This window comes from Manis javanica, chromosome 1, assembly GCF_040802235.1.
Source record: "Manis javanica isolate MJ-LG chromosome 1, MJ_LKY, whole genome shotgun sequence".
Lineage (NCBI taxonomy): Eukaryota > Metazoa > Chordata > Mammalia > Pholidota > Manidae > Manis > Manis javanica.
Genome location: NC_133156.1, coordinates 227,588,761 through 227,612,520, shown reverse-complemented (window position 1 = coordinate 227,612,520; position 23,760 = coordinate 227,588,761). Strand labels below are relative to the sequence as shown.

The 23,760-nt window shown below is 34.2% G+C and overlaps 1 protein-coding gene across 10 annotated transcripts in view; it reads right to left on the bottom strand.

Moving 5' to 3' along the window:
• Positions 1-1,034: 1,034 nt before the first annotated feature.
• PUM2 (pumilio RNA binding family member 2) overlaps positions 1,035-23,760 on the bottom strand; it is a 99,439-nt gene continuing 76,713 nt past the window's right edge. For 8 of the 10 annotated variants that reach the window (XM_073216038.1, XM_073216044.1, XM_037026441.2 and 5 more), the window contains 8 exons: positions 12,881-13,148; positions 11,783-11,912; positions 10,071-10,205; positions 7,364-7,501; positions 6,606-6,731; positions 6,351-6,472; positions 5,385-5,577; positions 1,035-3,988 (listed from right to left, as the gene is read on the bottom strand). In XM_073216038.1, coding sequence (XP_073072139.1) covers positions 3,857-3,988; positions 5,385-5,577; positions 6,351-6,472; positions 6,606-6,731; positions 7,364-7,501; positions 10,071-10,205; positions 11,783-11,912; positions 12,881-13,148 — 1,244 coding nt within the window. In that variant the 3' untranslated portion in view covers positions 1,035-3,856. The remainder of the gene's footprint in view (positions 3,989-5,384; positions 5,578-6,350; positions 6,473-6,605; positions 6,732-7,363; positions 7,502-10,070; positions 10,206-11,782; positions 11,913-12,880; positions 13,149-23,760) is intronic. The other 2 variants (XM_037026445.2, XM_037026449.2) reach the window with 1 other exon arrangement.

Sequence of the window (23,760 nt, the reverse complement as noted above, 5' to 3'; positions counted from 1 at the left end):
GGCACACTGCAGCCCCTTGGAAGTGAACACCTATGCCACAGCACTCCATTCTTTCTCACTCGGTTTCAGATTAATTTTATGCATTGGGAGCATCCAAATCCCGTCAAATATGTTAAATACACTGTTCAGGTGGGTAAGGCAGTGAATATTGCTCCCTGGGGGTTTCTCTGCTCTTCTCCTAAGCCTCCTCCCCCGTCAGCCTTTCTAAGAAACCAGTCATGAGGGCAAATAGACTCCGCAGGTCACTTTCAGGAAACTGCTTTTCTTAGGTTGGTAAGCTAGGATGGATGTGGTATTTACTTCCTTTTAATAATCTTTTAATTTCACCTACATTTACTACTAATGGGGTAGGTTCAGCAATTCCAGAAGGGCTGCTTTCAGCTGAGAATAGACTCAAACAAAAATAAACTTGAGGATAAACAATATTATGATTAAATTTCCTTAACCCTTTAGTTTTATGTAGATCTCCATTTTGGATTTTCAAATTATCTGTATGGCTTTTTAAAAAAGCTATAAAGGGACAGGAAAATACAAATCACATTAGCGTTGGTTGAGAATTAGGTTCTAGTTATCTTTTCATAAATTCTGAATTCTTAAAACCAATGAGGTAAAACAGTGCTATCCTTCAGTAACAATGTAGACACCGAGGCATTAGACAACACAGCCAAGCTCACAGGGTTTGTAAACAGCAAGGGAAACTTCAGATGCCTGAACCTAAACTGCACTCCCTTAGACAGCAATCTCCTGGAGTGTGTGTGGAAGGAAACAAACACATAAGTGAAGATAGGTGATTTAATTTAATCCTCAGGTCTTGAAGAAGTATTACGTTATCAATAAGGAAACAGGCTGAAAGTTTCACCCTATAAAGTGTATAATTAGACTCTGTAATTGGATATCCTAAATATTAATCAGAAGATAGGATTAACACCATCAGAGTGACCAGTGGCCCCAGACTAGAGTCTAGGTGACAAAAATACTGTTTTCCGTAAGTCAGAATAACTTGAATGGGCAACATGATAATTGAGGGGCAGAAATGTATTTCATCTAGAGAAAAACACAAGACCAGGTTTATTTCATACAATGTTATTCACACATTTTTCATTTTCTAATTTATACATAATATACAAAGTGAAGATAACATTATTTCATATGAACCAATAAGAGCCAGGACTTAGACAAACTGGTCCAGAAACAATCCATATCAAAAGGAGACACTCAAGAGTAAAAGCCTAAGTGGTTCTGCCCAATTAAATCTCTTTATTCTGAAATGTCATTTTTAGATTTTACCAAAACTCCATGCCAACTTATTAAAAGGTGGAATCAGAAAGGTAGGCACCAAAAATGTCAGACCATAAAATTTCTACAACAGACATTTTTTCAAAATAGGCCCCAAAGTATTAGGAAGATCAGGTTGTCAACAATGGGACACATGGGAACCTCAGGAAGGCTGTTTTTCAGTCTGCTTTACAGGACTTTCCGAATTTGCAGAGAGAACTGCCTATGCCAACAGAGGGTGAGGATATAGGAAAACCAGTTCAAATGTTTGCAAGTCCAGGAAAGTCACTACCAACCTCCAGCAACGACAACTTTGATCCTGAAACCACAAGCTGATAGTGGGGACAAAAGTTTGACATGGGGCCAAGACACTCTGAAGCTGGCAAAACAAAACAGGTAGGCGCCGAAGGGGTGAAGCACTGCCATTGTGACCGGATATACCGGTGAACTCATGTGACTATGAGAAGGGCCAGTGACAAGTTGCTTCAACATGGAATGCTGGGTTAGAAAACTAGAGTAACTCAACAGCAAATGTGAAAAAGTATGCCTGGCACCCCAAACTTTATGCCATTATTTTTAGGTTCATGATATGAACAGCTAAGTGATAAAACCTTTATGTTTCAATATTGTGCTCAGAAGACTGCTTTTCTTCTGCAGAATTCTAATAAAAAAATCCCTCACATGTTCAATCAAAAGAGATAGCATGATTCATTAGTTTTCAGCACTGAACGTAAGTGGGTCAACATAAAAGTTTTATACAAAATACTGACTTCAACAAAATACAAAAAGCACTTTCTTTATCTTTCAGAAACTGAATATACAAAGCAAGTTTTTTTTCCAAAATATTTTCATAGGCAAAGGATTAAAAACGATTTTAATTATACACATATGGTCACAATTTTGCCTTAAAAAGATTGTTGGGAAATGTACATAAGGCCGCTTGTAAATGTACATCATGTTACTGTTACGTCTTATGTCCAGAGAAAAAATGTTATCATACAGATTTGCTCTTACTTGGGAATAAGCTATTCAAAAATACAGTACTCTTCTGTACAAAGAAAAAAGTCACATCACATTTAATAAGATGGAAAAAGCATTGGCCTCCATGGTAACCAAATATCTCAGTCCAATACTTTCTATTATGCACAATACCCTGACTTCTTGAAAGTGATCCAAATCCTAGCAAGTCCATATTAACAGAGTCAACAACTATGTTATAAAACAAAATGTTTCTCACATTAATAAAAAGAAAGCTGGTTCATACTTCTGAAACCATATAAAGATAAAAAATTTTTAAAAAATCACTCTCAATTTGGAGAAATAAATTTACATTATACAACACTATATGCCAGGTCAAAGAGGGCAGGGACATAAATGTACACTAAAATGCAGATGTTTCCCAAAGAGATAAAACAAATTTCATTTACAGCATGAAGGTTTACAAATGTACACCTGTACAACGAAGGAAAGCATCACTACTAAATTAGCAAGGCTTTTATAAACACTGAAACAAGATTTGCTTTCTAAGTGTAAACTTACATCTATTACTACACACACAATGCATATATTTATAGGAAGCAAAAAAAGCTATGTGAATATGTAATCATGCTTAAATGTTGAGCTATCAAATTCACTTTTCATGGCCCCTTTTCACCTCTAATCTGGTTCCTACTTTCTGAATCTACTATGCAAAAGCAAAATAAAGCTCAACACTTCCTCAACATGTCCTTATAATTCTATAAGCAAAACAATATACAATTTTCCACTCTTTCTCACTGCAAACCAAACCAAAAAGTTCATTTAGTGCACTTAACTGTTTGGAAGTGTCACCATGATTTTGTATTTTTTCTACCTCTTACAACAGTTACATATATAAGTATATACAAGACTTCTGTACATTGCCAGATGTTTCAGGGCAGTATCTGTATTAAAACCATAACCACTGTAAATATCTAAGTTCTTTTCATCTCTAATCATTTAATTCTGGCCTTACTTGCCAAGTTTTTATTTGCATGATAGTTTGTGAATTACCAAAATACAACTTAACTTTCTTTTTAAAATATTAATAATATTTATGCAGTTGATTATTAATCTGTTATAAAAGGTTTCACACAAAGGACAAAAAAGAAAATAAGGACTGTATTTCTATATACATCTCTATAAACCTGTTGTGCTATGGGGTCCATAGACCTACCAGACTGCAAGCCAGTTTATTAAAAGAATACTGTACTTTTTCCTTTAAAAACTATTTTTGTGACTTTACAAGATAAAAATTTACAAAATATGTGACAGCTTTTTTTTTTTTAATTTTTTTGATACAGTTACATCATATACAGGCATTCTGTGCTTTGCCAGCAATCCAATCTGATAGGTCTCCACTCAGGGCTGAATATAATTTATAATTCACCACCCCAACCCCCAAATATACACAAGAACCTTAAAAAATTTACAAATGGATGAATAAAGTCAATAAATAGTTTTGCTTTAAAAAAAATTTGAAGGTTCATAGTTGAGTTGTGTTTTGATAATTCACAAAAGAAACGTTTTCACATGATTACATCATCTTCTGTCCCTTTTTCCTTTACAGCATTCCATTTGGTGGTCCTCCAATAGGCCCTAGATCTGGGCTATTTTTCAAATAATATTTTTCCAACTTGGCCAGTATATGCTTCCCGTATGTGTATTTGCGCAAAGTAGTAATATGAGGCCGAATCTGAAAAACAAATAGTCTGCTTAGGTCATACAACTTATTTTAGTCTGATTTCTTAAAAAAGCATCCCAAATCCTGGTGATATTGAAGAATAACTGAAATTTTGAAATCCAAATCCAAAGAAAGTTTGCAGAAGTAGCTCTGGCCCTCAATGCAACTATTACACTTACAGATAGTAAAGGGGTTCCACAAATGGCAGGGAATGGCCACTGGTGAGCTATTAAGTTCTTAAAATATTTATGAAGGCAGAATTTTATAACTTGAGGCAGCTGGGCAAAAATCTCATACAAAATAGAGCAGAAGACATGAATGAGCAAAGAGATATGTGATGTCTGCTAATACACTTAAGATGTTGTAATCAGTAACAGCTCTTAAATGCAAAGGAAAAGAATCATTTTTTTCTTTAAGGCTAGCAAGATTTTGTAAATAGTAACTGGTATTGATGTGATAATGGTAAAACAGGGACTCTTCTTATATACTGGATAGACAGAATTGCAAAGCAGTACAAGACTTTTTGAGAACAAACTTGGTATTATCAAAATGTAAAATGTTTATGCACTCTGCACCAGCAATTCAACACATAAGAATTTATCCTTCAAAGGCACTTTAGTAAGTAAAAATATTCATATAAAGCACTGGTTATAATATTTAAAAAAAAATCAGAAATAATCCAAATGTCATAAATATGGTATTGGTTAAATAATGTAGTTGTTAAAGATAAGATTGGAAAAACTTCCCAAGTATGTATTTTTAAGCAGAAATATTAAATTTAAAAGAAGGTATAAAATTTAATACACTGAGTTGAAGAATTTTAAAAATCAGAAGGTCAAAAGTACTTTAAAAGATCTTACACTTAATTATTTATCTCTCTATAGTCCTGGTCCCAAGAGGCTATGCACATTTGTCTATCTCTTAAATGAATACATTTAGAAAAATTTTAGGAGTATTTAAATATTATTTCTTCCAGTGTTCTCTTTAATAATAAGTTTTCCTATGGAAATTAATGATTTCTTAGACTCTAGGAGGAGGATAGAGAGAGAAAACAGCTTAACTGATAAAAACAAGAATAATCAGGTTAACAAAGTGATTAGGAAAATGTACTTTTAATAAGACAATTTAACTAGATTTTAAAATCAATGCTCAACACACATATTATGGCAAATCAAACATACATACCTAAAGATGGGAGAGGAAAAACAATGCTAAACATATGTAAACAAATGAAAAATGAACGTGATCTTAGTAAGTAGACTACCTTAAGGAATTTAATAAAAGGGTACACCACAGCTACATCTGCCAAAGGTTATCCATTGATTTTAGGTATTTTTCTCCGGTTATAACATGTATGAGTAAAGTCACACAAAATGAATCATCTACTTTAAATGCTATAAACTCTTACCTTGTGCATGATTATCTTTCTCTGAGCAGGTTCAGCCATATCAATCATCTTCTGAACCACATAATTGGCATACTGGTCCTTCATCATGGTGTATAAGGCACTGTGAGGACCATCGTTCTGGCAACAAACTTCATCAATCAGTAAAGCTCTCTCAGCGCGGGAGGCATGAGTAACACACTTTTCCACTACATTGCTGACGATTAAAGTACATACACAAAAAATTGTTATTTTTTCTTTATACAAACATTTCTAGCTTTTGAAAGGATGTGCTCAACACACTGGAAGACAAAACAATTAAGACAGAATTCTTTTGTAGTTCTCTTATAATTACTTTTAAAACAGCAACTAGTGTCATAGGAGAACCCCATATTAAGACACCCACAAGTTTAATTACAGGTCTTTTTTTTCCATTTAAAAATTTTTATTATGGAATTTTGAAAAATAATCAAAAAGTAAGAGAATAGTAAACTCCCATTTATTTAACAATTCAACAATTTTCAAAAATTTTAAGTGATTATCAGAAAGCAAATCTCAGACATCATAATTTTCACCTATATGCTTCAGTATGCATCTTTTTATGTATATTACAACTTAGAAAATTAACACTAACTCCTCAATTAATTACAAGTCTCTTAAAATTCTAAGTAAAATTACAATTCAAAAAAAAGGTAAAGTCATTAAATAAGGTCTTAAACTTCTACAAACATGCACTAAGTAAATTAAATTTGCATTTACTCACACGTCTTAGTGTCAAATGGTCTAAGTAAAGATTTAAAAACTGCAATGTATGTGCAAACAACCTGTCATGTAGATTCTTTAAGAATGAAAGCAACGTTCCATACACGCTTCTGCTTCTATTTAAAAAAGATTATATACCAATGCCATATTCTGCATGCACTTCTGTGCTTACTAATAAAAGCCAAAGAGTTGAAAAAACTGACCCTTGGAATTAGAATGTTGCAATACCTGGCAAATTTGTGTTGACTCAGGGCCAATACTTTTCCTCTGATTTCAGAAACAATTTTGCTCTTGTCTTCAGGTCGACCATGTTCTAGTACATGCTGAATGACATAATTGCCATACTGATCCTAAGTACAGACATTTAAAAATTACTTTCCTTAAGTCATTCCTTAAGAACAACGTTCGTTCTTTAAAAAACAAACAAAAAGAAAACCACTCTCAAAAATCTATAAGCATTTCAAATTATTAGGGAGTTTATACCTGTACCAACTGCTCTGTATGTTGGTGGAGTTCTTCTAAGATAGGTAAGGTCTGTTCTGCAGTGCAATGCTCTAGGATGCGCTGGATTACTCTGCAGCCATAAGGATGTGTTGAAAGTACAAACACCTTAAAACAATTGGAAGAAATAAATTTCCATCATCTGACATTTTTGGAAAGTTCTATGAGACAGACAGGTTTTTCATGACATGTTGAAGTAATTTAAAATAAAAGGAAGGGTAGGGGATTCACATTTAATATAATCAACATAATATGATGGCAGATGGGGAAGTGAGGTGCTGCTTAGGAGCTAACAGATTATTCTGATCTAAGGGAACCTAACCAGAAGATAGACAGCATGTAATATAATTAAAGCAAGTGGACTGAGGGGTGGGGGTAGTGCACACTGTAATTAAAATTTATTAATTACTATATATTAGTTGCTACTGGTATTTATTTTCTGTCTTTTACTCTAGTCTTAAGCCTTCCCTCTCCTGGGAAATTTGGAAAACACTGGGTTTACAATTCTAATAATGACAACATTTACTTCTTAAAAGATAATTAAAATTATATTTCTACATTTTTCAGCTTCACAAAAAAATGAAGCTATCTACTGACACTCTTATGAAAGAGACAGAAATTAATGCACATTCAGTCTTTTGTTTCCTGTTTTATATGAAAGTACTATCTTGTGACTTGCAAAGAAATGTGTTAGTAACAAACAGCCTGCAAACTAATTAGGGGCCAAATATCAATCTTACTTGTCCTTTGAAAGCATCAATGATGAATTGGAGTGACTGTGGCTGAACACATTCAATACACTTTTGTACAACATGGTTTCCATTCTGATCTTTCACACATTTGAGTACATGACCATCTAGCTCCTTTACCATTTCACTCTGCAAAAGAGAAGATGACACTTAAATAACTTTCTCACCAAACAACATAACAGGATGAAAAACATTGAGATGGGAAAGAAGTAGACTCAAAAGTTTTATTTGGAATTTTTCTTATATATCAAAGTTTCGTATAATTAGCAGAAGGTACCGAAGGTGAGAATTACTAAAACATTTTACAGGATTATAATGTAAATGATACTTGCTGAAATATAACCTAGTGATGCCCAATCTGCCATATTTAAACACTATCTTCATTGTGTATTATCTTCCACTCACCATTCTCAGCAGATAACTAACATAATTCAGAACTCAGTACTTTCTCTCTACTTGGCATCCCTCCCCCCAAATAATTTTCTTTAATGGCTGCATGAGCCTACCAAGTGCATGGAACAGGGTAAGGAACTGAGCACTTATGGGCTCTCTGATTTTTATAAGTTATCTCACGTATAGGAAGAAATTACAGTTGGACATTTTTATCCTTCCTTTTCAACAATCTTGTAAGAACTTGTTTCAATATAGCTTTTATCATCTGATTCCTTCTTCAGGGACAGATCCTCAGGAGAGTTTAGATTTCTGCTCATTTAACAGACAAAAATGATCTCTTCAAATTTCTATTTCTTTATTAATAAGGTTAGACATATATACTTACTACTTATATACTTTTTTACTGACTACATTTCCTTTTAGCTAACAATCTTAATTTTTTTCTTACTACATCTTAATCCTTAGGGAAAAATATAGGTAGCGTCTCAATAATCTGTATGTTTTATCAGTGCAATAGTATTGTGAAGACACAGTTATTACTCTGCTACCCAAAGAACTCTTAACTATATTCTGACATAACTGTAGAGGAATCTTGTTAGTAAGTCAAGATGTAACACAGATGTGTAGTTATAAACTGAATAGAGACTAAATTACAAAATAAAAATGTACTTAATACAGAGAATACCATTATTAACTGGTTCATCTAAGGCTTACTCCCAGTGTTTTGTATTTTCAAATATTAAAGATACTTCAAATATCTTTAAAGTATCAGTCTGAGACATAACAGAAGAGAAGTTTAAGTTTCTATATAATTAAATTTGTTTATATATTTCCATTGTGACATATCATCAATTACTCTAAAACTCAGGATTTCCTCAAGAGGAGTAATGCTATTCTCTCACAAATTTTCAGTGCTGTGATTAATGCATACACATATCCATCCATCCATCCATCCATCCACGTATTATTACTGTTTTTACTTCTGGAATTTATTGTATTTATGTGGATTGAGAGTTAAGGCTGATCTCTTTCTGAACTTCCTTATTACCAATACCTTTTTCTTCCCCCGCCACGCAAGAGATTTTATTATCTGAAAGAGAAAGTGGCTGCCTCCAGGGGGGGGGGGGGCGGGGGAGAGAGAGAGAGAGAGAGAGAACGCGAGCAACGGGACAGAGAGACAGAGAGAGAGAGACAGGCAGACAGAGAGGCAAAGAGAGCAGAGAGCAGCCACGTGGTGCAGAGTTGTGCCTTTTATTGTGGCGGATCCGCTTGGCCTGTTGCCTTGGGGGAGGGACAGGATGTTTATCTCGCTGTGACCCTTCTTACCCAGAACAACTCAGGAGACACAGGCCCACGCAAGAGATTTTATTATCTGAAAGATAAAGTGGCTGCCCCCAGAGGAGTGGGGAGAGAGAGAGAGAGAGACAGACAGAGACAGAGACAGAGACAGCAGAGCCACCAGTATCTTTTTAAGAAATAATTTCTTTTAATGTTTCACTGTAATACATAAACCACTTATATATAAAACAGTATCTATTTGGGGTTATGAATTTCATTTAAAAAATCTGTTTAATTTCATAAGTGAACCATACTAACTAGTGATGTTTTACATTTTAAGAAATATAGTGGATCAGCATTTGTCCTCATCCCTTACTCTCAATATTGTTTATTTTAAATAACTTAAAAACTGTTTTGATTAGTTACAAGAAAATCCCTGTGAGTGTATTACTGCAACTGCCTCAATCTTTTTAACTTAAAATATTTGGACTTTCCCATCCAAGAACATGGTTTGCATTTACCATTTAATTTGTATGTTCCCTTTTCTCTCAAAGAACTATATATCTCATCAAGAGGATTCTTAGGTTACTCTTCCTATTAAGTGAGAATTTTAAAAACTGTATTTTTAACTGGCACATAGGGGCAAAATTGGTTTTTTAAATTTTATTCTTATAGGTATGTAAGGACAATCCACATAAACACTGGAAACAGTAAAATGTATTCCTGATACTAAAGAAAATCAAATTAAGTGAAAGCAAAACACTCATCATCTGGTGCTCTGTGTGCGACATAGGTTACTCAAATATATCTTCATTTAGAGATGAAAAGATGTTGAAGAGAATGAAAAAAGACCAATCAAAAATCTGCTGTGTAACTTTAATAATGCTCTATTTGAGACAGATTTTTAAAAGCATTTTATTCTAAGTATGGAAATATTTTTCACTCCAAGATTATTCTAAGATGAAAAAGAAAAAAGCAGTAATTGAAAAATTAAGTAAAATAATACAAAAATTTTGTTTTAACTTACAATTACCTGCTGGTCAGATGAAATAGACTCTAATGCTTTCTGAATAACACGGCAGCCATACATTTGCAAGGCTAAGGGTAGAACGTGACCACGAATACGAGTAGCCAGTGCTAATTTTTGATCCAAACTCCCAAACTGACAGAAAAGAAAACATTAATAAGAAGTGTCCGTATTACTCTGTTAAACTTGAATAATGTACTGTTTGCAGCCTATTCAATCTATTTTTAAAATACCACATTTGGTAATTATGTAGGGGGGAGACATTTAGGTAACAGTCAATTAAGAGACCCAGAGATGCTTGAAATGGTTAACTATACTTGTTTGTGGGATTAGGTCATACTACCTAAAATCTCCTTGTTACTAACATATTAACCACCTGTTATTTTTTTTTTAAGGTAAACATGTTCACTCTTCATTTCAAACAAAAAACCCTCGTCTTTAATATAATGAATTTCTGAGCCATACATTCAGACCAGATAATATTCTCAACTATATTTTCGTATAACTATGGAAAAATCTATTAAGTCAGGCTATAACACCAATGCTTAGTTAATAAACTAAAATTTAACTAAATCACAAAATAAATTGTATCTAAAAAATCCAAATGAAGGCTATATTATTCATTTTTTCATCTAAGATACACTCTCAATGTTTAATATTTTCAAATACTAATCAGGATTAACATTAAACTTAAAGTAGGCACATGTTTTAAAAGTATTTTTGTAGTAAAATTTACACCATAAAATGTCATTTATCATTTTAGCGTATAATTCTGTGGCATTATATTCACTGTTGTACCACCATAACTACAATTTGTCTCCAAATCTTTCCCACTGTCCTAAACAGAAACACTATATGCATTAAGCAGTAACTCCCCATTTCCCTCTTCCCCCAGCACCTGGTAAACCTTAATCTACTTTCTGTCTCTATGAATTTGCCTGTTCTAGGTATTTCATGTAAGTGGAACCCTATGTTTGTCCTTTTGTATATGGCTAATTTCACTTAGATTAATCCATATCGAGGTGTATAACAGAACTCCATTCTTATGGCTGAACAATATTCCATTGTATACATATACCACATTTCATTCATTCATTTATTTGTTGGACATTTGGTTTGTCTCCACCTTTTGGCTATTACGAATAATGATGAAATGAACACCAGTGTTTTTGGGTGACTGTTTTCAGTTCTTTTGGGCATATACCTAGCAGCATAACTGCTGGATCATCATAGTAATTTTGATTAGGTTTTTTTTTTTGGAAGGAACTGCTGAACTTTTACACAGCAGCTGTGTCATTTTACATTCCCACGAACAATGTACAAGGATTCTTTCTCCACATCTCTACTGACATTTTTAATTTTCCATTTTTTGATTACAGCCATCCTGGTAGATATAAAGAGAATCTCAGTGTGATTTTGTGTATTTCCCTAATAACTAAGGATGTTGAGCTGCTTTCATGTGCTTGTTGGCCATTAGGAGATCTTCTATGGAGAAATCTCATCAAGTCCTCTGCCCATTTTTTAACTGGTAATCTTTTTGTTGCTGAATTTTAGAATTCTTTATATATTCTGGATATAAAATCTTTATCAGACATAATATTTTCTCCTAAGCTCATATACTTTTATATGAAAATGACTCTTACCACCTTTCAGATCTTCTGTAAGCATTAGCATGCAACTGGACAGACATACAAACATGTTTGTATGCTTACCTCAAAAAATTTCTGTATAACATAGTTGCCAAAAACATCTGTCATTAATTGATAGGCTGCTTGTAGAATTTCATTAAATACCATCTGTCGCTCAGCTGGAGTAGCTCTCTCTAGCTTTTGCTGTATGAATCTATTTGGGAAAAATATTAAATGCTGTGACAGTACACTGAAAACAGGCTCCTGTAAAATCTGTATCTCACTTGAGTTATTACACACCCCAATATACACATACACAGATCAAATTATTTCCAGACATAGTACATGTTATCTAAATGTCTGATTTTTAAATATTGCATTTTTTTCTAATTATAAGACATTTTATTAGTTATTAAACATCTAATTTTAGAATTAAAACATCAGAAATAAAACTCATCAAACACATCCGAATTCCTAAGTTAGTCACTGTGACACAAGGTTCATTTAAATTATAAGAAGATAAAGTTTGTAAACAACTATCTAATCAAAAATCATTTAAAAAATTGTTTTCTTTAAGTCTATAAAAGAGAAAACACCTCAAATTGAGAATTCTACTACTTTTGGTGCGCTACCTTGAGAACACCAATTCACATGTATCTCAAATAGTACAGTACATATGTATTATGCTTAACGTACAAATGTACCAAATTTTCCTATAACAAAAGTGGAATGTTTCAATAAGCCAGGTCACATCAAATATAAATCTATAAAGGAATATAGAAGCATTTCACTTTGTTTTTTGATTTTTTTTGATTTCTTAGGATAAAGTTAAGGGGATCTCTTAAGTTCACAAATGTAATTCAGAGCATTATTTCCAAAAGGAAATTAAATGTATTTAAAGTCAGTGTAATGAAAATAATCCAACAAAGGCTCCTATCTTTTCATTATAAAAATGTCCTATCATAGAAAACTGAAAAACCATAAAAATAAACTAAAAACCTATGTTCTTATCATTTATCCTAATGTGAAAGAGTAAGCTCCATATTGGGTATTTATGTTTTAAAAGCTTCCAACTTTTATGCAGATGAGATGATACTAGCAAAGAAAAATTTAGGGTCATACAAGGTAGCAATTTTTAAAGCACAAATGCAGTGCAAATTATCTTTAATCATAATCACCTACCTAGAACCATGCTGGTCTTGAGAAAACTCAACTATATGTCCAATCAAGTCTCTAAGTTGAAGGTTTGGGAAGCGGTTGTTTCTGAAATCTTCCAATAATCTACTTCGGCCAGAAGGCATAATATCAGACCTATTATACCGAAGCCGAGAAGGAGGAAAGAGCTGGCTGCTGGAGCTGAACAGACTGGAAGTGCTTGAAGCACTTCGGTACTTTGCTTCTGCTCCAGGTGCTGCAGAGATATATCGACCACTACCATTTGTCAGTCCTCCTACAACAAAGCAGCTGTGGTCAGCAGGTATTTTTTGACAGTCATTCCTCAAGTAAAAATTACTTAACCTAAAAAGAAGTCAGTAAAGAAATATTCACCCCACTAATTCCTGTATGTTACAACAAGAAATTAACATTGGAGGGGGAAATCTCACACATTTACTTAATGTGTATGGCTATAGGATCTGGGGGAAAAAAAGAGACTAGAAAACAGAAAAGTAAACCTGTACTTGTTCTTGGCAGTTTAGTTTAAAACAATTATAGCATCTAATGTCATACACAAAATCTGTTATTCTTAGAAGTTTAGTTTAAAATGTAACTAATGTCACACATTCATTATCAATACCAGAATATGGAAACCACCAAAAAATTTTATAGTCACATTAATAATCAAGTCACAAAGACCTAGCAAACTCAGGTTTTAAGGGTCAAAAAAGTTTGACTGATATTTACTGTGGAATACCAAGCACTCAATCTGTACTTTTTTGGGGAATGTATTTAAAAATGCAGTAAGTAATATACTACTATATAAAGAAAAACTCGGTTTACCCAATGATTGATTTTAAGAACCTTACAATATTAGAATTACACACTATTAAAATATTTGATTAAAAAAAATCCATAAAATACTTTACAAACAGTAGTAATAATAGAGCTTTAAGAGTAATCACTTAATACAAATTAATAAAAAGCCTCTTTTACTTATATCCCATTCCAAAAAGAAAATTCAAGGGCAGTCAAAAGAAACAAAAATGAATACAAGCAGGAAACTGTTATTACAAATAACTGTTTAAAAGTACTTGACAGTGTCCTTTTAAAAAAGAAAAAATGTACAGAAAATTGCAAACTACAGATTTAGTGGTTCAGATAAACAAAATCCACCATTAGCTTTATACTGTTGTATACCACCTCTATGTAGAGTAGTGCTATTTATATACAATCCAGACCACAGGGTACAGATGATTCCAAGGACACACTGTCAGTGCAAAGTTACACAGAGGTACTAAAGGCCAAAAAGAGTTATAAAGACAGGAGCAGTAAGAGAGTTATAATCTTGAAAAGTGAATTGGTTTAGAACATTTTTCCTTTCAGTCCCTAAGCTTTATTTTTCTTCACTGAATGTCCTATCATCCAGAATATTATACGTATTATTTGAATCCTCAGTCCCTTTGCTAATGTAAGTACCATAAAATTATATTCACCCACATGGTGGGTATATAAAACAATGTCTGACAGAGAGTGAATACACAATAAATATTCATGAATGTTTTATGTATGATCAATTGTTTAAGGTCCAGTGTTGAAGTATCTTTCTTTAAAGTGTATAATTCAACAAGCTATTTTATATACCAAAATTACTAACATCAAATTCTCACATTCATTCCAGTTCTACATTAACTAGTGCTCATATATGAAAAATCTAGAAAGTAAGAAAATTCAGTATTTTAATGTGTCAGTTTCCTTATTATTATAAACCTTTCTATCCCCTATTATTATATCTTATATAGTTCCACTAACTGTTCACTAGTGCATCTGAATCTCTAATAATTTTTTAACCTTTTTGTAGGGTAGGGAAGCTCCAATCTGTTTTTACAAACAATTTATTTCCCCATTGAAAAGCCACTCTGGTGTTACTGCTAAAAACCTACAGAATCCTGCTAGACTACGTCCTTTAAATTCATTCTAGTTTTCATACTCTAAACCTATTTCTCACACAAATTTCTTGGAACACTAATTGTTTCACTTCTCTTATTCATTACTATCTCTGTACCACTGCTTCTCATAACCTCAAACATAAGGCCTCATCTACTACCTCTTAATCCTTAATGTACTGAAGATTTTCAACAAATTCCAAATACATACTTACCCCAGAAAATGATTAAGCCAACTTTATTTGCTTTCCACGGAGTCCTATTATTAGCCAATAGTAATTTCTCCTAAGTCTAGACATTCTTTGATTACATTTCAACAGCTCCTGACACCAAACTCCTGATGCACTCACTCTGTGACAAATTAAAATGTCTGATAATGTTTTAACTGCCTTGAATTTTAAAAATCTTAGAATTTAGTTCTAGAAGACTAATTTGTACTTCATTTTCAAATTTGAAAAAATTAGTTTTGCTCAGGGTACGAATTAATTAAATAAGCATTTGAAAGCCAATTTGTAATAGAAACATTTTAAATTTGGTTGTCTAAACATTTAAAGCGTGTCATCCAAAACCTATTCCAGTGTTGAGGGACACATTACAACCTAACGGGCCTATACTCTTCAAAAACATGGAGGTCATGAAAGACCGAGAAATAGTTCAACACTATAGAAAAGTAAAAAAATAAAAAACCATGACAAGTGAATGTCATGTGTGAGTCCCCAGATCAATCAATCTCCTTTTCTCCCTCCTTCTCTTATAAAAAAGATTAGTGAGACACATGGCAAAGTTTAAATAAGGTCTGCTGATCTGATAGTGATAGTACGCCATTCTTAATTTCCAGACTTTGATAACTGTGGGTATATACAAGAATGTTCTCATTTTTAGGAAAACACTTTTTCAAAAGTATTGGGTTAAAAATTGGGTGTGAGAGGAAAGAGAGGTACAGGAAGGACAGGGAAAGAATGATAAAGCACATGTGGTAAAGTAACATCTGGAAAATCTTGGTGAAGGTTTGCTGGATTTTTTTTGTTTTAGTGTTACAATTTTCCCATAAGTCTGAAATTATTTCTTAATTAAAACAAACACACTAACAGATCATCTATAGTCATAGTACTACTGCTACTGTGGTCAAAAAGCAGATGTATTTATTCTACATCAAATATATTAAAGAGATAAAAGTCTGTCCAGTTTATCACTGACATCCATCCTATCATTTACCACTTCTTAACCATTATTTGAAAAAGAGTATGGGATATGGAGGTCTGTATAATTTCAGACAAAGTCATACAGTCCAAAGTGATGTAACATGCAGCTCAGCTAGTTCAGCCAGAACTCTTAGGCGAGAGCTTTATCATATGTTACAGTACGCTAACTCTTATATGCTATTAATATAGGTATCTTTCAAGTTCATTTATGAGAATTAAGACAAATACAATCATCCTAGTAGAAATAATACAATTTTATATATTTTCATTAATTTCCTTGAGAAATTATTATTTTCTATTGTTTTAGAATGCTTCCCTATTTTCAGAAATCAAAAATATTTTACAATACTGGGAAAACAAAAGGGGAGGAAAGGAATACAACAGAAACAACTACAGAATCAATAAACAGAACTAGACTTAACTTTTTATTATTTTCTCCCTCCTTGGGACTTGGAATTGCAGCAGCTCTTCAACCTATCAGACCTGTGTGTTCTTTCAAAAATACAGATTCTTGAGCCTAACTCAAGACCTTAATTACTTTCAGTGGGTAATTTTTATTAAACAAAAACAAAAACACCCAACCATGTGAAGGTTATCCTCATAGAAGTCTTTGGAGGCTAATGAATTAGAATCAAGATAATTTAAGGTTTCATTTTATAGCAGTTTGTCAACTACTAATTTCAAACAAAAATGGTGATCTAAGTAAAATTTTGGTCCTGAAAAGGGTAAAACTACATATAGACTACTAAGCAGAGTCCGTTTCAGAAGGCAAGGCTCTGGAAAGCTCAAGAAATGGTAAGATGATAATGGAAGATGACTGGTTAGTTGGAGTAGGCAGAGAACCAATGACACAGAATGGATAGCTGGAAAAAGTTTAAAATTATGACAGTCTACTTCATTTTATGGTATTACATTACTTCAAGCCCATAAACAGGTCCACTTAGTACTTTCAGTTCAGTATTTTTTCTCTAATCACTTTTCAAAAGCAGCATATGGGACATCTAGAGTACACTTTCACAGCCATGGACAATCTGATCAGTACATTTACCTTTACGTTGCTAGACTTTAGTAATGAAACAAGACTTTGAAGCAGTGCTTCTTTATATGCACATACATCACTTTTGGATACTGGTTTATACATTTCTGATTTAAAAGCTGTAATTTTTCAAAGGAAAACATTGCTCAGACCTTTGTCCTGAGTTCTGGCATTTCATTTTAAATAGGTTTCTTTTTTCCCTTCATCTATATAATAAATCTTTACATATATAATACATAAATATATGTATTATACATACATACGATACACATTACATTGGTTTCAAGTATATAATACATTGATTCAATAGTTATATACATTATATTAAATGCTCACCCAACTAGTGGAGTTAATGTCAGCATAGATGTTTGGAACTGACCATATTCTCCATGCTGCACTTTCACCCCTATGCTGTGACTAATTTATATTATGATTTAGATTCTGTGCCTCTATACCCTTCACCTATTTCACCCACTCAGCCCAGCCTCTCCCTGACAGTAACCACTAGTCACTTCTCAGTGTCTATGAGTCTACTGTTTTGTTCATTTTGGGTATTTTAGATTCCGCATATAAGTAGTATCATATGGTACTTGTCTTTGTCTGCCTGGCTTATTTCATTTAGCAATAACACCCTCTAAGTCCATCCATGTTGTCACCATTGGCATTATTCCTTTCTTTTTATGGCTGACATATTCTTTATCCATTCATCTATCGATGGACACTTCGGTTGCTTCTTTATCTTGGCTATTGTAAAGAATGCAATAAACATAGGCATGCATGTTATCTTTTCAAATCAGTGATTTTGTTTTCTTTGGGTAAATTCCCAGAAGTGGAATTACTGGGTTGTATGGTATTTCTATTTTTAGTTTTTGAGGAATCTCCATACTGCTTTCCATAGTGGCTGCTAAATAAGTTTTACATGTTCAAAAATCAGTTTCTCTACCTACTTTAGAAAGTTCATTTAATGATAATATTCATAGTTGATGCTATATGCTAGGCCCTGCGGGTCCATGGCATGTTATTTTGTTGAGAAACAGTAAGGCAACTATCTGTGAGCCTAACCCACCTAGGACCTGTCCATTAATAGGGCCTTGTTACCATCCTGTACACAGTAACTTTTTCAAAAGACAGCTACCATTTATTGAGCATACTCTTTTGGACATCGAGATAGTGAACTGTGCATTAAATGCTGTAACTGTGTTGACCTGTGTCCCCCCAAAAAGTTTGTCCTGTTTTGTTTTAAGCTTCTCAGCTAGAGTAATTTGCCACAGCAGCCCCAGGAAACTAATATAGATTCTGGTACTGAGATTGAGGTGCTACTATAACAAAAACCTAAAAATGACTTTGAAAGTAACTTTGGCACCCCTATTTATTGCAGCACTATTTACAATAGCCTAAATATGGAAGCAACCCAAGTGTCCATCAGTAGATGAATGGATAAAGAAGATGTGGTACATACACACAATGGAATATTATTCAGCCATAAAAAGAAAACAAATCCTTCCATTTGCAACAACATGGATGGAGCTAGAGGGTACTGTTCTCAGTAAAATGAGACAGGCAGAGAAAGATAAGTACCAAATGTTTCACTCAATGGTGGAGTATAACAACAAAGCAAAACAGAAGGAACAAAACAGCAGCAGACCAGACTCCAAAAAGGGACTAGCTGTTACCAAAAGGAAGTGGTTGGAGAGGATGGGTGGGGAGGGAGGGAGGAGATTAAGGGGCATTATAATTAGCACTCACAGTATAGGAAGGTCACAGGGAAGGCAGTATAGCATGGAAAAGTAATGGCTCTGTAGCATCTTACTATGCTAATGGACAGTGATTGCAATGGGGTGTTGGGGTGGACTTGATAATATGGTGAATGTTGAAACCACAATGCTGCTCATGTGAAACTTTCATAAAATTATATATCAATTATATTTTAATTAAAAAATAAATGGTTTAAAACAAAAGATGAAAAATAAAAAAAATTCAAAAGTGACTTTGGAATTGGGTAATGGGTACAGGATGGAAGAATTTTGAGGTGCATAACTGAAAAGGCCTAGAATGCTGTGAAGAGATGTCTGGTAGAAATATGGATATTAAAAGCAATTCTGATGAGGGCTCAGATAGATGTGATGAACACAATAAAGCTTCTGCTGACTTAGAGAATACACATACCATCATGAACAATGCTGGCAGAAATATGAATGCTAAAGATGCTCCAAGTGAGGTCTCAAGAGTAAATAAAAAACATGTTATTGGAAACTGGAGAAAAACTACAGTCCTTGTCATAAAGTGGCAGAAAAACTGGCTAAAACTTGTTATGTTAGGTGGAAAGCAATTTGGTATGGAACAAACTTGGATATTTAGCTAAGGAGATTTCTAAGCAAAGTGTTGAAGGTGTGGCCTGTTTTCTCCTAGTAGCTTAAGAGAAAAGAGGTAATTTGAAGAGGGAACTATTAAGCAAAAGAAAATGAGCATATGATGGTCTGGAAAAGTTGTAGCTTATCCAGATAGAATGCTGAGGAAAGAGGCTTGGTGTGGCTGAGGTGTGGCTTGACATTAATGGAAAGCTGACAGTGTTTTTTATAATTTTCTATCAGCAGGAACACTGCCGGCCTGGCCTGAAACAGACAGAGATGGACAAAAGGAATGACAACTCTGAAGGCAGAACCACAGATGCCTAAGTCAGAGAGGCTGGGCTGCTTCCCCAACAGATCTAGAGAACAGATCATCCAGCCACAGATGATGACTGTTAGGCCTTGAAACCGAATGGAATTTGCCCTGCTGGGTTTCAGACTTGTTTGGGATCGGAAGCCCCTTTATTCTTTCCTATTTCTCCCTTATCAAATATGAATGTCTATACTATACCTGTCTCACAACTATCCTGGAAGCAGATAACTTGTTCTGTAGGTTTCATAGGTCCACAAATGGAGAGAATTTTGCCCCAGGACAGTTCATATTATCCTGAGTCTCATCTGATATAGAAGACGAGATCTGGGACTTTTGTGAGTTGATATTTAAATGGCTTCAATTGGGGAAAAACAACTGTAATGCTGGGATGGGGTGAATGTAATTCGCATGTGGGTCAAACATTAATTTTGGGGGACTAGAGGGCAGACTGTACTGGGCTGAACTGAGTCTCCCCAAAAGATATGTTAAAATTCTTTACTGCTAGTACCTGTGAATTTGACTTAATTTGGAAATAGGGTCTTTGCATATGTGATCAAGTTGAGGTCATAATGGACTGGGTTGGGCTGTTACCCAATGACTGGTATCCTCATATGAGGAGGAAAGTTAGGAAAGAGACCACAGGGAGAATGCCATGTAATGACAGAGGTGGAGACTGGAAGTGTTGCATCTACAGGGCAAAGGAATGCCAAGGACTGCCAGCAACAACAGAAACTAGGAAGAGGCAAGGAAAGATTGCCCTCTATAGTTTTCAAAGGGACATGGCTCTGCCCATACCTTGATTTGACTTCTAACCTTTATAACTGTGAAACAGTAAATTTGTTTAAGTCAGCTAATTAATATAAGTATATATGTCATCCTCTTAAAAACCCTATTAGACAAAAATACTCCTATTTTACTTGTGACACAATAGGCTTAGAAGAGCTTATCCAAGCTAGCAAGTACACAGCTAATAAATGGACTGAGGTCATTTTCTTTTAAACCATTATGTCTGAATAATTCAATTAAAGCTCTCAGTTACACTGCTACACCTCATGAGGAACATTCAGTGTCACATGCCATTCTCAAATCTAGATACGCTTGAGATTACATGACGAATAAGCCACATGAAAATTTTCTAATCATCACTATGTATTTGCCATATAAAGACACAAAAATCTTACTGGGGAAAGACTGAGGCTTCAATAAGTTTAAAATCCAATGTAATTCTAGTTAAAAATATAATCCTCATTATTTTAATAGGCTATTATAAAAAACAAAAAGCATACAGGTCAGGTATGCTACCTTATATTTGTACATTTTATAACTATAAGAACATTAGGTACAAACTATAAAACAAAACAAAAACCTGTTGTTTCCATTTCTGTTGTTTGTAGTTTTTTCTAAAAGCATTTAAGTAATCTTTCCTTTTAGCCTCTAGTACTTTTACTTTTTAAAAATGTAAGTGGACCATCACCAAAGAATCCACTCCAAAACTACTAGAACTAATATCTGAATTCAGCAAAGCTGCAGGATACAAAATTAATGCACAGAAATCTGTTGCATCCCTATACACTAATGATGAACCAGCAGAAAGAGAAAGCAGGAAAACAATTCCATTCACAATTGCATCAGAAAGAATAAAATTACTAGGAATAAACCAAGGAAGTGAAAGATCTATACCCTGAAAACTACAAGACACTCTTAAGAGAAATTAAAAAGGACACTAACAAATGGAAATTCATCCCATGCTGTTGGCTAGGAAAAATTAATATTGTCAAAATGGCCATCCTGCCTAAAGTAATCTACAGATTTAACGCAATCCCTACCGAAATACCAACAGCATTCTTCAACGAACTGCAACAAATAGTTCTAAAATTCATATGGAACCACAAAAAGACCCTGAATAGCCAAAGTAATCCTGACAAGGAGGAATCAAGGAGGAGGGATTTTGCTTCCAAACTTCAAGCTCTACTACAAAACCACAGTACTCAAGACAATTTGGTACTGGCACAAGAAGAGACCCATAGACCAGTGGAACAGAATAGAGGGTGCAGATATTAGCCCAAGCAATATACAATAAAGGAGCCATGGATATACAATGGGGAAATGACAGCCTCTTCAACAGCCAGTGTTGGCAAAACTGGACAGCTACATGTAAGAGATTGAAACTGGATTATTGTCTAACTCCATATACAAAAGTAAACTCAAAAATGGATCTAAGACCTGAATGTCAGTCATGAAACCATAAACTCTTAGAAGAAAACAAAGGCAAAACTCTCTTGAATATAAATATGAACTTCTTCATGAACATATCTCCATGGACAAAGGAAACAAAAGGAAAAATGAACAGGTGGGACTATATCAAACTAAAAAGCTTCTGTACAGCAAAGGACACCATCAGTAGAAAAAAAAGGCATCCTACAGTATGGGAGAATATATTCATAAATGACATATCTGATAAGGGGTTGAAATCCAAAATATATAAAGAGCTCATGTACCTCAACAAACAAAATAAATAGTCCAATTAAAAAATGGGCAGAGGATCTGAACAGACACTTCTCCAAAGAAGAAATTCAGATGGCCAACAGGCACATGAACAGATGCTCCACATCACTAATCATCAGAGATATGCAAATTAAAACCACATTGAGATATTACCTCACACCAGTTAGGATGGCCACCATCCAAAAGACAAACAACAACAAAAGTTGGCGAGGTTGTGGAGAAACGGGAACCCTCCTACACTGCTGGTGGGAATGTAAACTAGTTCAACCATTGTGGAAAGCAGTATGGAGGTTCCTCAAAAAACTAAAAACAGAAATACCACTTGACCCAGGAATTCCACTCCTAGGAATTTACCCTAAGAAAACAGGATCACAGTTTCAAAAAGACATATGCACCCCTATGTTTATCACAGCACTATTTACAATAGCCAAGAAATGGAAGCAACCTAAGTGTCCATCAGTAGATGAATGGATAAAGAAGATGTGGTACATATACACAATGGAATATTATTCAGCCATAAGAAGAAAACAAATCCTACCATTTGCAACAACATGGATGGAGCTAGAGGGGATTATGTTCAGTGAAATAAGCCAGGTGGAGAAAGACAAGTACAAATGATTTCACTCATATGTGGAGCATAAGAACAAAGAAAAACTGAAGGAACAAAAGAGCAGCAGAATCACAGAACCCAAGAATGGACTAACAGTTACCAAAGGGAAAGGGACTGGGAGGATGGGTGGGAAGGAAGGGATAAGGGGGAAAAGGGCATTATGATGTCTGTGGGGAGGGGGAGGCACAGGGAAGGCAGTATAGCACAGAGAAGACAAGCAGCGATTCTATAGCATCTTATTATGCTGATGGACAGTGACTGTAATGGGGTATGTGGTGGGGACCTGATAATAGGGAGAATCTAGTAACCACAATGTTGTTCATGTAAGTGTATATTAATGATACCAAAAAAAAAAAGAGACCAGCACCACAGAAGATATTTAATAATCTCTCACTCATTGAAAAGCATATAAACAGACTGTAATGTATGAACTACATAATCTTCAGACCAATATTAGATGATTTCTATTACTGACTTGCCTTTCCAATTTCCATTATTCCATCAAAAAGACCAATTTCTGTATGGTTTCAAAAATCGCCTGAATCTTATTTTCTTACTAAAGCTAACTACCTCTGTGATTGTTGAACATGAGGACACTTTAAAAACTACCTATTCCCTCCAAAAGAAAAAGTAGTGGGGTGAACTCTATTTGCTAATATGAACATGTAGGTAAAAGTATTTCCCTCCATATCTTAAATCACCCTTTCAGATTTGACCTGAATTCCTTTCTTTGGTTAGTACTTATGGTGATAGTTAATCATTAGGCTATACCTGCATTCCTTTAGAATATTTCTGCTGAGATTTCATGGCCAGGTGGCCTTTCCTGACTGGGGTGAAGGAGAACAGTAAGAGGTGGGATTTTTCTCTTAAATCACTATTACTAAGAAGGATTTATGCAGTCTTAAGGTTTGCTTCATAAATTATGAATACTATGAGAATAATTCTGA